At 42.7% G+C, this 13,885-nt stretch overlaps 1 protein-coding gene across 1 annotated transcript; it reads left to right on the top strand.

Annotated features, from left to right (window-relative positions):
* The first annotated feature begins 2,284 nt into the window (after positions 1 to 2,284).
* Positions 2,285 to 11,174, top strand: LOC141640496 (uncharacterized). Its single transcript, XM_074449275.1, has 2 exons — positions 2,285 to 2,783; positions 10,552 to 11,174. Exons 1-2 carry the CDS (start codon positions 2,285 to 2,287, stop codon positions 11,172 to 11,174), a joined length of 1,122 nt encoding a protein of 373 aa, XP_074305376.1.
* Positions 11,175 to 13,885: the final 2,711 nt, after the last annotated feature.

The raw sequence follows: 13,885 nt of genomic DNA, 5'->3' as shown, positions 1-13,885 counted from the left end.
GCCTTCATTTGCTTGAATAAAATCATCTAAGAAATTTCAGAAAAACTTGTGTTTACAAAATCGTTTCTTGCTTAGAAACAAAACTGGTTTTGATTAGGACGCGATTCTAATTAAAATTCTCGAGTTGTTGATCAATAGGTCTTGGTCTCACTCACTTTGATCAAGTAATAGGTCTTACTTGTTCAAAACACTATCCCTTACATACAAAAATCAGAACTGGTCGTACCTAGTACGTTCGGTTCGCCAAAAATAGTCCGTTAATTTTTATCTTTTGTTCTTTAAATTGATCAGTTTCAGGTCTGCGTGTACCTAGTACGAACAGTCCTCAGCACTGTCCAAATCGTTCTAAAATCCGCTGCTCAATTCGTATCACGTTACACAAGTAAATGGATCCAGACTTCAAGAATTGTTGCATGGTGGGCGTTTTGTTATAAAATAGGTAATGAATATGAGCGATGACGATGAGTTGTTGTTGGGTGGTCTTTTCTTTATTTTTTATTTTATTAAAGGAAATGTGTTGATGAGGTGGAGGGTAAAACTGGTGAATAAGTGATAAATGTTGATGTGGCAAAAAGTTAGATGTATAGTTTGTGTTTTTATTAGGGTAAATTAAAAATAATCCACTTTTTATAAATTATTCCCTTATATAATTTTTTTCTAAAATTACTCTCTTAAGATGTACTTTTATCAAAAATTGCTTCAAAACTCTAATTTAGGTGACTTATTCCGTATGTCTTTGAACTTATTCATTGCTATACCTTTTAATGTATAAATTGGCTAAGACACAAACGGAATAAGTTCATAAACAGCCAAAATAAGCAACACAAGTTGGAGTTTTGAATCAATTTTTTGATAAAAATGCATTTTAAGGGAGTAATTTTAGGAAAAAAATTATATAAGGGTGTAATTTAAGAAAACTGTATTTTAAAAGAGAGATATTTTTAATTATTTCTTTTTATTATATACTCCCTCCTATTTAGCCTAATGTTCCTCTTTTTCTAATATATTTGAAGGGAGTATATATATATAGAGAGATTTAGCAACTACGTTTTTGTCAGTCTCACATATCACTTTCTCTCTCACAACCATCCCGTCAACCACCGTGATTCTTCGGTGCTGCCTTGATCTTTGTCGCATCTCTTTCTTGGACGAACATCAAGTAAGCCACCACATCTCTGTCGCTCAATGATGCGACATCGTCTCAATCGTCCCTGTTGTGACAAAAAAACATTTATATGCCGTTATGCCTATATTAATGACATGGAAAGTCTAAATTTATTCGTAATTGCGTTTTAAATGATTTAATTGCTATTTTTGTGCGTTTTTGTTTATTAGATTCCGAATGTAGAAGGTTTAAGTGACAACTTTGATCCAATAATTTTCGGTATTTTCGATGAAAACCTAATTTAGCTAAATCATGAGTTTATACTTGTGCTATTTTGATTTTAAGTTGTTTGAATGTTGTTTCATTGTAAATTTATTGTTTCTGATTTCAATTCCAGAAGGTTTAAGTGGGACGTTCCGATGAGATTATGGGGAGAAGCGTCAATAATTTTGCAAAGGCCATACCCTCGTAATTTTCAGGCAGTGCTCGTGTATTTCAGTCTTTCAGGTGCATAAATCATTGTTTGATGGGGAATTAAATGGGGAACTGAGATGGTTCACGTCGGTTTTTCCTCTAGTTTTTCGGGAAGAAAGTTTGTTTTTGTAATAGCCAAGGTGAGAGGTCAGAAATTTGTTGAAATAGAAGTAAGCATGCAAATCTAATAGAGTAGAATAGGGTAATATTGTATGGCTTAGTCCAAGGCCCGTATTGAGTCGTATTGAGTTGTAACCCTAGCACGGTATGTACTATATATTCATATGACGTATAATGGAATAAGGCAAGGAATTGATTACTAATCTTACCATGGTATCAGTGTCTTCAAAAATAACAAAATAAAAATCCTACGATATTCAACCCTAGCTGCCATGACTAACGGCGAAGGGAGTTCTAAAATCGATGCTTCCTCCCCATACTTCCTCGGTCCTCAAGACCGACCAGGGGACTCTATCACTCCGACCCGTCTTACCCTAACCAATTTTGATGATTGGGCGTATGATGTCAGTGTCGCGCTCAAGTCCCGTCGAAAATTTGTGTTTGTTAATGGTACCCTTACCGAGCCCAAGCCTCCATACGGTGGATGCTTGGGAAACTATACACTCTATGCTTGTTTCGTGGCTGTCGCATACGATCACTCCCGAAGTCCATGATCTCCTTCCAAAATACAAGAATGCCAAACGCATGTGGGATGACCTTCACGATCATTTTGGCGTTGTTGATGGGTCCCGAATTCAGCAGCTGAAATCCGCACTCCGCGATTGTCGTCAAACAGAGGATATGTCGGTAGCTGTTTACTATGGTAAGCTCTGTCAATTATGGGGTGAATTAGATTCTCATGAACCGATTATTACATGTGATTGTTGTGATAAGTGTACTAGTGGGACGCAATATGCGGCTCGTCGTGCCTCTGATCGTCTTCACCAGTTTCTTCTTGGCCTTCTCCCGACCCCGTACTCGTCTCTTCGCTCTGTAATTTTAGCCCAAGTACCTCTGCCCTCCGTGGCTCGGGCATTTAATATGATTTCTCAAGAGGAACGTGTCCGGGGCATTGATCGCACGAATGACACATCCACTGATGTTTCTACATTCAATGTAAAACCACGGTTCGATTCCCGCCAGCCGCCTAAAGACCCCTCTCAAATGACTCGGACTGAACGACAACAACTTCGGTGTAACAATTGTAATCGAAAAGAGCATGACCGAAGCATGTGCTTCGACCTACTATGTAATACCCGCCCTTTTAGAGACCCTTTGACCAGCGTTGACTGACCTTGGGAGCGGTAATAATCCTTAGAAGTGCGTGCCAATGTTACCTTGGGTTGTGAGTTATGTGTGGTACTCGATAGAGTAGAGGCTACACGATCGAGTAGCTTGGATACTCGATCGAGTAGGGGACACTCGATCGAGTATGTGGGCCACTCGATCGAGTAACGGGTTTTCAACGAGGGTTTATAATCGCGTTTTGTTAAATCCGCAAATCATTTCCGCCTCATTTCTTCAGATCCTTAGGTCGCCTCTTTCCCTTCCCTTCACCAGATAACCTCCATGGAAGCCTTTGAAGGTTCTTGTGCCTTAGGAGAGCATAGCTTGAGTCGGGTAGCGGTCTTTTGTCAGGTTTCTTCTTGTAGGTATGTCGTCATCATCATCCGTATCCTTGTCTTTGCAGTTAGGGTTTGCTTGTTAGTGATAGATGATTGCGTTATGGATATAGGTGTTGCTTGATTGCTGGATATTTCGTATGTTGGCATGGAGTGGTTGCGGTTGCTTAAAGGTAGGTTCGCCTACTCAGTTTCTGTGGATAGTCTAGTGTGTCGGTTGTCGTGTCATTGTTGTTGTATTGTGGTTGTATTTGTGTGGCAGCGTATATGCGGTGGTCGGTTGGTATATATAGTTTGTTGGTTGTCGTTGTATTGCGGCTGTCTGTGATTGTTGTCTCTGGTTCTTGAGATGCGTTCTCGGCTGAGTGGAGTCACTTGCGGGAGTGGCTTCACGCCCTAGTTTCGCTCGGTATGATGAGCGGGGATTTGGTGGGTACGGCTGCGGTCCCCCATTGGCAGGGCTGGTCCAGTGGACAGTCGGTGACAGAGATTGATTGGAGGGGGTGTGATTGTGTGTGTGACTGATTGTGTTGTGTTGTGTTGATAGATGTTGTTGGTATTGTCATGTCTTATCTCAGTACTGACCTTGTGTGGTTGTCTTGTTGTTTCTATGTGTCTGCCGTGATCCCTTATGGTGAGCAGTCGGTCTTAGCAGGTGTTGATGTTGTTGATAGCTGGAGTCCTGGCGGGAGGAGTTCTCATGAGTTTCGATATAGATAGTGTGTAGCTCACGAGTTGTATCTTTACTTTGGTTAAGTTGGTTGTAACGTTTGTAATACAACTATAAATGTTCTTTTATCGACTTTTGATGATTACTTACCTCGGGCAACCGAGATGGTAACGCCCTTATATGCTAGGGAAGGCCTAGTTAAGGCTCCTCTGGATATGGGGGTGTTACAAAGTGGTATCAGAGCGACGATTTTGGAACCTGTAACTAATGAAAATAATGAACGTAGTGAGTCTAATAAAATGAACCTGGTGTATGTATGATGGGAGCCCCAGCTGATGGTAGGTTTTGGGTGAGTAGGCGCCCTCATTTCAAAATCTTGGCCCCATGGTACTTAAGCCAGACACAGGGTATGGGAATGTGGAGTCCGTGTGTATGTATGTCATGTGTATGATGATTGCGTCAGAACTATTTGTGGTCGAGTCTTTGCTAAAGTAGATATGGGCATGGTAGTTGCGTTTGGATTGTGTGTGGTGAAGTTTTGGTAGAATTAGCGAGCTCATACGACGACTATGAGAAACGTAAAAAGAGTTTTATTTGATAGAAATGCGTGAAAGTGCGGGAGTGTATGCTGTAATATGAAAGGTGGACGTGTTGGTGTTTACTTTAAGTTGTTAGTAGTAGCGAACCTATATGAGTTTATAATTTCTACCGTAGCTATAATGATGATAGTTGAGGAAGTGTTGAGATATAGTACGAGAATTGGTAATTGGTGATGTGTATATGCAATGCTTGATAATTGAAACTTTTCGCTTGCGTGGTGTTTAATTGTGTGGAATAAATTGTTTATATTGGAACTGGAACATGCTAAACTTTAATTTGTCTACGTAGAATGTACTTGGATGACATGAGAATAATTGTCGTTAAATATATGTTTTGCATTAACATGAGAATAAGCTGATAACAATGTGGTAAGACGAGTTTAGATATGGCATGATGACGTGATTATGCATATGAATGACTCGGTAGCAGGTAAACCGAGTTGGGTAAATTTGTTGTAGCGTGATATGACATGAATTTTTTCTGATGAGACGGTATGATATGCTTGAGTAGTAATGGTAATACATGAGTGAGTATGATAACTAGTGACGAATTCCGAACATGGTTTGGAATCGACACGCAATGTTGTTTTTGCAGGAATCTTCAATTTATTTCGTATTTGTGACCGAGTACTCAACCTTACTTGACCGAGTGCGAGTGCTTACTAGACCGAGTAGACCTCACTCGATCTAGTTAGGAAGCTATGACGTCGGGATGTGGAAATTTTCTGCAGATACTCGACGAAATAGCACCTACTCGATCGAGTAGAGGGCACTCGATCGAGTACCCTAGGCACTCGATCGAGTAGGCTACAGTACAGAGTTTCTTACGGGTTTCTTAAAACCCTTATTTCTTCTTATGCCTCTCATTCTATCCTCTATTTCAAACCCTAAGCCCTAGATCTCTCTCAAAAAAACTCTCCTCTTCTTGTGGTTGTGGTGATTGATTTGGGTTGTTTTCTTTGTTTAATTTCGTTCTTTTACTTTCCATCTGATCAAGGTATGATTTTCTTCCCTATTTACATGTTTTTATTACTTTGAATTTGTTAGAATGATGGTGTAATCTGAAATTTTCGATTCATATGGGCAAATTATTGCTTTTAGTTGTTGTAATGTGATTCATATGCTTCCCTTTCATGATTATTAATGATTAATTGCTCCAAAAATAGCATAGAAATTGCCAAATTTGGGGGCGAATTTTCTAGGGTTTACAAAATCAAAATTGATTTTTGCTTATTTTCTCCATGTTAGATGATGTAATTGAGTACTATATGTTACACATACTATGCTAGGAGGTGAATTTTGGTGATTTTCATCTTAAAACTTGCCTTAAAACTCCGTCTTAAAAGTGCCCCAAATTGAATTTCGTTTTCTATAATTGGGATTTTGTGTTAGATATGAATGCATATGCAAGAATTAAGCTTTTAATATGATAATGGTGATGTTAATTGTTGATGAATATGTCAATTTGTTACAGTCGTAGAGACCGTCTGACTAGCCTAGTCGAGTTAATTGCTTCTAATGTTGAAGGTGGATGATGACATGCTTTAAGTTACCTTTCTATGAATGTATATGAATATCTCACATGATGTCAAGTAATTACATGAAGTAGCATTTGGGTCATGCCATGATATCCGAATTGGGTGAGTAAATTGTGTTTACCATGCTAAACTTTTCACAACTATAGAGATCGTCCGAGTTGCTATAAACTGAATTCATGTATCAAATTGGAACTTGTTGGTGAAAGTGTGTATCTAGCTTCGTATTCAAAGTTCAATCGTGTGAGTTATGTGCTTTACATGCCTATGCAAGTCTGTTTAAATCATATGCTGAAACAGATGCCGAGACTGAACATAGGGACCCGTCAGAGTAAGAGGGGGAGGGCTTCACAACCCGAGCTTGGGGAAGGTAGTGGACCCGTAGTACCCGCGGTACCGGAGTACCCTTCGGTGGTGTTTGTGGATTTTAAGCAGAGAGAGCGATTTGTGGCGTTACAGAAACGCAAAATGAGGCCTACCCCTTGTGTGGATACCACACTTCTTACTGACTTGGGAATTGAGACGAATGTCCGACACATATTTGAGACTTTGGGGTTTTCGGGGTTGTATCGGCTGAGGAAGCATTCTTACCCTTTTCTTACCTTGGAGTTTATGAGCTCGTTTAAATACGAGCCAGCTGCACAAACTGTTGAGTTTCGTTTGATGAACACAAGTTTCTTGTTGACCATGGACCTTGTTGCGTCTCACCTTGGGTTGGCCAAGCCTCCCAAGGATTCCATCAGTGAGATCCCTTCTGAGTGCGGTGTCTGCCGCCTAATGCCTTATCTTACCGGAAAGCCAGCTCCCACCTCAAGCAACATGTTGATTAATGATGTTCAACATGTTACCTTGAGGATCTTTCTTCGTTCCATTTCGAACCTCCTTTATGATAGACCGGATATTAGTAAACTGAACAATCATGAGATGTTGCTTCTGATGTCTTACCTCAACCCGGAGCGGACCGAGAGGGTGGTTTTAATGCTCCTGCCATGGTCTGTGCTGGCCTTGCCTTGATGGCTAGTTCCACTACCCGGTACTTGAGTTGTGGTGCTATCGCCACTCGGCTAGCTGAAAAGCTATCCTCCTTTGAGGCTTCTTCGGAGTATGTTCCTCTGGCTACACCGGTGCCTATTATGGACCGAGACTACTACCTCGACCTGAAATGGTTGAGAACTTTAGCTGATGGCAGCCTAGCTTGGAGGGTGTGGGGCATGAGCTGGATGAAGATTCCGGCTCCTGAGCACCTCCCACCGACAGAGCCGTTAGACCCGGTGGTAGTAGCTGTGGACTCCGATGAGGAGGAGGAGGATGATGATGGACCTCGACAGTTGCGGACGTACCTTATTGATGACACGATCCTCCAGGTGATGCCCGAGCCAAAGAAGGGGGAGAACGCGGCCGTAGTGGAGGAGAGGCCCAGGTTGGGGAGAGGACCCCGTCGAGTGAGGGAGAGGACCACTGAGACTAGACCACGGCCGGCAGCACCACCGCAGCAGCACCCTTTTCCGTGTTACACCTACCTCGACACCCCGGAGACGCGTTCGAGCTACTTGGCAGAGAGAGTGTCATCTACTTTGACACTCTGGAATATGCATGAGATGACGTACACTCAGGGGATAATGATCGAGGGACCACATCCAGTGTGGTGGAGTGGAGTCGGGGACTATAGTGGGGTTTTCCACTCTTACGGGGTGGATCAGTCAGCTTGGGGGACATCTCAGTCCTTTGCTTATGGTGGCTTGACCCCATGGTATGTGAGTCCTGAAGCTGGAGCGGGGTTGATGCGAGTATTGGGTCATCAGGAGCGGGCACCTCGGGAGGAAATGGTGGTGGAGATGAGATGATGGAGGAGCAGCAGCAGCAGGAGTGATACTCCTATTCTTTATCTTTGTGTATGGTTGATGGTGTTGGATGATGGTAGTTGTTGTTAGTTAGAACTTTTATTTTGGTTTGTACGGATGGCCATAAGGCCGGATTTGCTAGTTTGACTTTATTGCAGGATTTTGGGAGTCGGGAAGTCATCCCGACTCACGTTATGTGACGATTATATATATATATGTGGGTTATGACAGGTATTTTCCAAGATTTTGACCTGTAGGTACTCGACAGAGTACCCCAGACTCGGTCGAGTAGCTGCAGGTGTGACAGAAATGAGGTATTCTGATCTCAGGGCTACTCGATCGAGTAGCTAAGACACTCGATCGAGTAGCGGGCACTCGATCGAGTACCCTATATACTCGATCGAGTAGCACTGTTACAGGAACTATTCGTAAAATTAAAATTGTTTAATGGTTATATAATTACATGTTTGGTGTTTAACATGGTTATTAATGATTAGTAACGTGTTTGAACCGTTCATTTTATATGTTAGAAGTCGTGCTTGGTTTTTAGAGGCGTATTTGCAACGAATAGTGAAGTTGTAATTGTTCTTATTGCATTCATTTTACATCCGTATTGTCTACTAGTTATATTTCACCGGGAGTGCGTCCTTCTACATATACAAATGCAAATGATATACACATGCCTGCTTGACGGTGACTAGTTATTCGAATATGGTTGCATACATCTTTATGGTTTACTGGTTGTACGTGTAATATGAGTAATGTCAATAATGAATGACATGGTTTGGATATATGTCAAGATGGAAGTAGTAAGTAACATATGTAGTAAGTTGGTGGTGAACTTCGGGGACGAAGTTCCTTTTTAGAGGGGAAGAGTAATGTCGCAAAATAAAAAGGCCGATTTTGAAATTATGTTGTTGTTTATTTATAACGTTTCCTACGACTTTAGTCACATCTCTGGTATGGAAGTATAATTGTTTACACTTGTTAGTGGAAGTAACTTGTATGTTGAAGTAAAGTTGAATAGTATACTGAAAAGGCGGTCATAGAAAGATAGTCATGAGGCCGTGTGTTGGAATAGAATTATATTGTTGAGTACATTAGTGGTGCTAAAGTGACATGTTTCGCGTTGTTGGTTGTTGCTAGTGAAAGTGTAACCTCATAGCGTGTTGGGTATTTCAAGTAATATTTTGTAGGAGTTGGTCTATATGGAGTGTTAGACAGTTGATAATGATGACATGGGGGAGGGTATTTCCGGGGAGTGGTAACCTATGCAAAAAAAAAGAGATAGTGATGTTGTTTCGTTTCCGTTTTGTGTGCCTTGGTTGGGTGAGTTGAACTTCGGGGACGAAGTTCTTTTTAAGGGAGGAAGACTGTAATACCCGCCCTTTTAGAGACCCTTTGACCAGCGTTGAGTGACCTTGGGAGCGGTAATAGTCCTTAGAAGTGCATGGCAAAGTTACCTTGGGTTGTGAGTTATGTGTAGTACTCGATAGAGTGGAGGCTACTCGATCGAGTAGCTTGGATACTCGATCGAGTAGGGGACACTCGATCGAGTATGTGGGCCACTCGATCGAGTAACGGGTTTTCAGCGAGGGTTTATAATCGCGTTTTGTTAAATCCGCAAATCATTTCCGCCTCATTTCTTCAGATCCTTAGGTCGCCTCTTTCCCTTCCCTTCACCATATAACCTCCATGGAAGCCTTTGAAGGTTCTTGTGCCTTAGGAGAGCATAGCTTGAGTCGGGTAGCGGTCTTTTGTCAGGTTTCTTCTTGTAGGTATATCGTCATCATCATCCGTATCCTTGTCTTTGCAGTTAGGGTTTGCTTGTTAGAGATAGATGATTGTGTTATGGATATAGGTGTTGCTTGATTGCTGGATATTTCGTATGTTGGCATGAAGTGGTTGCAGTTGCTTAAAGGTAGGTTCGCCTACTCAGTTTCTGTGGATAGTCTAGTGTGTCGGTTGTCGTGTCATTGTTGTTGTATTGTGGTTGTATTTGTGTGGCAGCATATATGCGGTAGTCGGTTGGTATATACAGTTTGTTGGTTGTCGGTGTATTGCGGCTGTCTGTGATTGTTGTCTCTGGTTCTCGAGATGCGTTCTCGGCTGAGTGGAGTCACTTGCGGGAGTGGCTTCACGCCCTAGTTTTGCCCTCCGTGGAACCCGCCACGGGAGGGGATGTGCACATTAATGGGACAGGGTTATCGCTCGGTATGATGAGCGGGGATTTGGTGGGTATGGCTGCGGTCCCCCACTGGCAGGGCTGGTCCAGTGGACAATCGGCGACGGAGATTGATTGGAGGGGGTGTGATTGTGTGTGTGACTGATTGTGTTGTGTTGATAGATGTTGTTGGTATTGTCATGTCTTATCTCAGTACTGACCTTGTGTGGTTGTCTTGTTGTTTCTATGTGTCTGCCGTGATCCCTTATGGTGAGCAGTCGGTCTTAGCAAGTGTTAATGTTGTTGATAGCTGGAGTCCTGGCGGGAGGAGTTCTCACGAGTTTCGATATAGATAGTGTGTAGCTCACGAGTTGTATCTTTACTTTGGTTAAGTTGGCTGTAACGTTTGTAATACAACTATAAATGTTCTTTTATCGACTTTTGATGATTACTTACCTCGGGCAACCGAGATGGTAACGCCCTTATATGCTAGGGAAGGCCTAGTTAAGGCTCCTCTGGATATGGGGGTGTTACATACTAGATGAAATTCCCGAATGGTGGTATGAATTGAAGGGAATAAAACCTCCGGGTTCTCGCGGTAATAAGGCTGGCCGTGGTCGTGGTGGGGGGAGGAGTGGCTCCTCTCGCTCTCGGGATGAGGGTAATGGCAGGGGTGAGGGTAAAAGTAATTCAGCTGCCAACACTGTAAATGTCGCACCTCCTGCTACCGATGAGTATACACCAAATGCTTCCGCTTCTCGCGTAACCGTATACGGTACTCCAACTCACACTCATTCCACTCATTCCGGTAAGTGGTTACTTGATACGGGTTGCTCTTATCATGTAACGGGCAATTTTGCGTTATTAACCAATGTGCAAAATATACCCAGTAAAGTCGTGGGTTTACCCGATGGGTCAACCGTTTCAGCCTCAAAATTGGGCCGTGTGGTGCTGACTCGCAACTTATGTCTGGACTCCGTTTTATTTGTCCCTCAATTACAGTGTAATTTGATTTCGGCATCACAATTATGTGACGCCTTAAATTGCGAGTTTATTACTAATGCTACCACTTGTATCATACAGGACCAGGGTACGAAGGCGATGATTGGCATGGTTGAGAGGCACGATGGACTATATTACTTGCGGACTGACGATGATAATTGAACTAGGTCACGGCTGAGTCATCTTTGAGCTTATGGCACACGAGGCTGGGTCATCCGTCGGAGAATGTTGTTAAATTGCTTCCTTTCTTACATACTAGCAAACAAACTTTGTCAAAGCCGTGTGAGGTTTGTCACCGAGCTAAACATATACGTAGTAGTTTTCCTTTAAGCAATAATAGAAGTGCCCGTACTTTTGAGCTCGTTCATTGCGATTTATGGGGTCCCTATGATACTCCATCCATGTCAGGTGCTAGATATTTTTTGACCTTAGTGGACGATTTTTCGAGGGGAATATAGATTTATTTGTTAAATGCGAAAACTGACGTACCCAATAAATTTCTCTTATTTATCACAATGATAAAAAGACAGTTCTCAGCTGACATTAAAATTATAAGAAGTGATAATGGTACCGAATTTCACCCATTAAAACCATATTTTGCTACCAATGGGATTTTATTTCAATCCTCGTGTGTGGGTACCCCTCAACAGAATGGGCGCGTTGAGAGAAAACACCAGCATATCTTAAATGTCGCACGAGCCTTACGATTTTAGGCGGGTGTACCTATTCAATTTTGGGGTGAGTGTGCTTTGGCTGCGGCCTTTGTCATAAACCGCACACCCTCCCGGCTGTTAGACGGGTTAACACCCTATGACGTTTTATTTAATAAATCTCCCAATTTTGATATATTAAAGGTTTTTGGGTCTCTTTGTTTTGCCCATAATCAACGCTCCAAGGGAGACAAATTTGCCAGTCGGAGTAGAAAATGTGTCTTTATGGGCTATCCTGCGGGTCAAAAAGGGTGGTATTTATACGATCTTGACAGGCGAGAATTTTTTGTGTCCCGAGATGTAAAATTTTATGAGACACAATTTCCTTTTCTACAGCCTACATATGATATTGAATATACCCAGGATACCAATACTCCACATACACCGAGTGGGCCTTGTATTATATGGGATGAGGTTTCTGTTCCTCGTAATGATAAGCAAATTCCGGATGAGCCAATACCTGATCCGCCTGAAACAGCCGAGCAAGCCTGACCGTCTTCTGCCGCGTGTGACCGTACCATTGACACACTTGCCGCCACCCCTGCTGCTGAGTTGGGCCGTGGCCAGCGTGTACGGATCCCTACCAGGTCCCTTCAAGACTATGTGACCGAGTTCTCAGATGATGACAGTCCATCTCGTGCCTCGAATGTCCATGTCCCATCGTCTCCTTCAGGTACCTCTTATTCTCTAGTAAATTATTTATCTTGTAACAAATTTTTGCCCCCATATTGTTCCTATATGGCAGCCTTGTTAAGTCACACCGAGCCTCGTTCTTTCAAAGAGGCCGCGAAGCATACGGGATGGCGAGATGCTATGAAAGCTAAGATGCAAGCTCTTATTGCTAATGATACGTAGAAAATGGCCGACCTCCCTCCGGGTAAGAAAGCTCTCGGTAGTAAGTGGCTGTATAAAATTAAGTACAAATCAGATTCCTCCATTGAGCGCTTAAAAGCTCGTTTAGTTGTATTTGGGAATCACCAAACCGAGGGGGTGGACTACGATGAGACTTTTGCTCCTGTAGCTAAAATGACAACGGTTCGCACCTTCTTGTCCGTGGCCTCGGCAAAGAAATGGCACCTTCATCAGATGGATGTTCATAATGCCTTTCTTCACAGTGACTTGGAAGAGGAAGTATATATGAAATTAGCACCAGGGTTCAAGTCATCATCTCCGGGGCAAGTATGTCGCTTGAAGAAATCTCTTTATGGTCTCAAGCAAGCTCCTCGGTGCTGGTTTGCAAAGCTTGGGCACGCACTTAAACGGTATGGTTTTAATCACAGCTATTATGAGTATTCGTTGTTTACATATGTTCGCGAGTCTGTCCATTTGAATGTATTGGTGTATGTGGATGATCTTATTGTCTCCAGCAATGATCTATCAGCTCTTGGTGAATTTAAGGCATATCTCAATAAATGTTTTCATATGAAAGATTTGGGTGAGCTAAAGTATTTTTTAGGCCTCGAAGTGGCTCGTAATTCAAATGGCATTTTCCTATGTCAGCGAAAATATGCTTTAGATATTATCTTAGAGGCGGGTCTTCTTGGTTGTAAGCCTGCATCCACGCCTATGGAGCAGCACCATCAGCTGGGGCGTTCTGATAGCCCTCCTCTTGGTAATCCGGAACCATATAGGCGCCTCGTTGGGCGTCTTGTTTATCTCGCCGTCACAAGGCCCGATATATCTTATGTTGTTCATGTGCTATCACAGTTTATGGGTGCACCGCAACAAGACCATTGGCATGCCGCACTCCGTGTTCTTCGTTACCTGAAAGGTACGCCCGGGCAGGGGATTTTTCTTCCTATTGCATCAGACCTACAGCTCATGGGATGGTGTGATTCCGACTGGGCAAAATGTCCACTCTCTCGTCGCTCTGTCACGGGTTGGTTTGTATTTTTGGGCTCATCTCCGGTCTCCTGGAAAACTAAGAAACAACCCACTGTTTCGTTGTCGTCCGCAGAGGCAGAATATCGCGCCCTACGGGCTTTGACGTGTGAAATTACGTGGCTTAAAGGCTTGTTATCCGATTTGGGAGTCTCTCATCCATCTCCTATCTCGGTTTTTAGTGATAGTAAGTCCGCACTGCATATTGCTCAGAATCCGGTATTTCATGAACGTACCAAACATATCGAGATTGATTGTCATTACGTACGAGATGCCATCCAA

Source organism: Silene latifolia, unplaced genomic scaffold (genome assembly GCF_048544455.1).
Source record: "Silene latifolia isolate original U9 population unplaced genomic scaffold, ASM4854445v1 scaffold_85, whole genome shotgun sequence".
Taxonomy (NCBI): Eukaryota; Viridiplantae; Streptophyta; class Magnoliopsida; order Caryophyllales; family Caryophyllaceae; genus Silene; species Silene latifolia.
The sequence above is the reverse complement of the archived record's forward strand: the minus strand, read 5'-3'. Positions and strand labels throughout refer to the sequence as shown.

Excerpts from the sequence above, each read along its gene's own strand:
- LOC141640496 (XM_074449275.1), top strand. The coding sequence starts at position 2,285 with ATGTGGGATGACCTTCACGATCATTTTGGCGTTGTTGATGGGTCCCGA. Across the intron at positions 2,784-10,551 it reads ACAACTTCGGTGTAACAATT|ATGAAATTCCCGAATGGTGG; the intron begins GTAATCGAAAAG and ends GTTACATACTAG.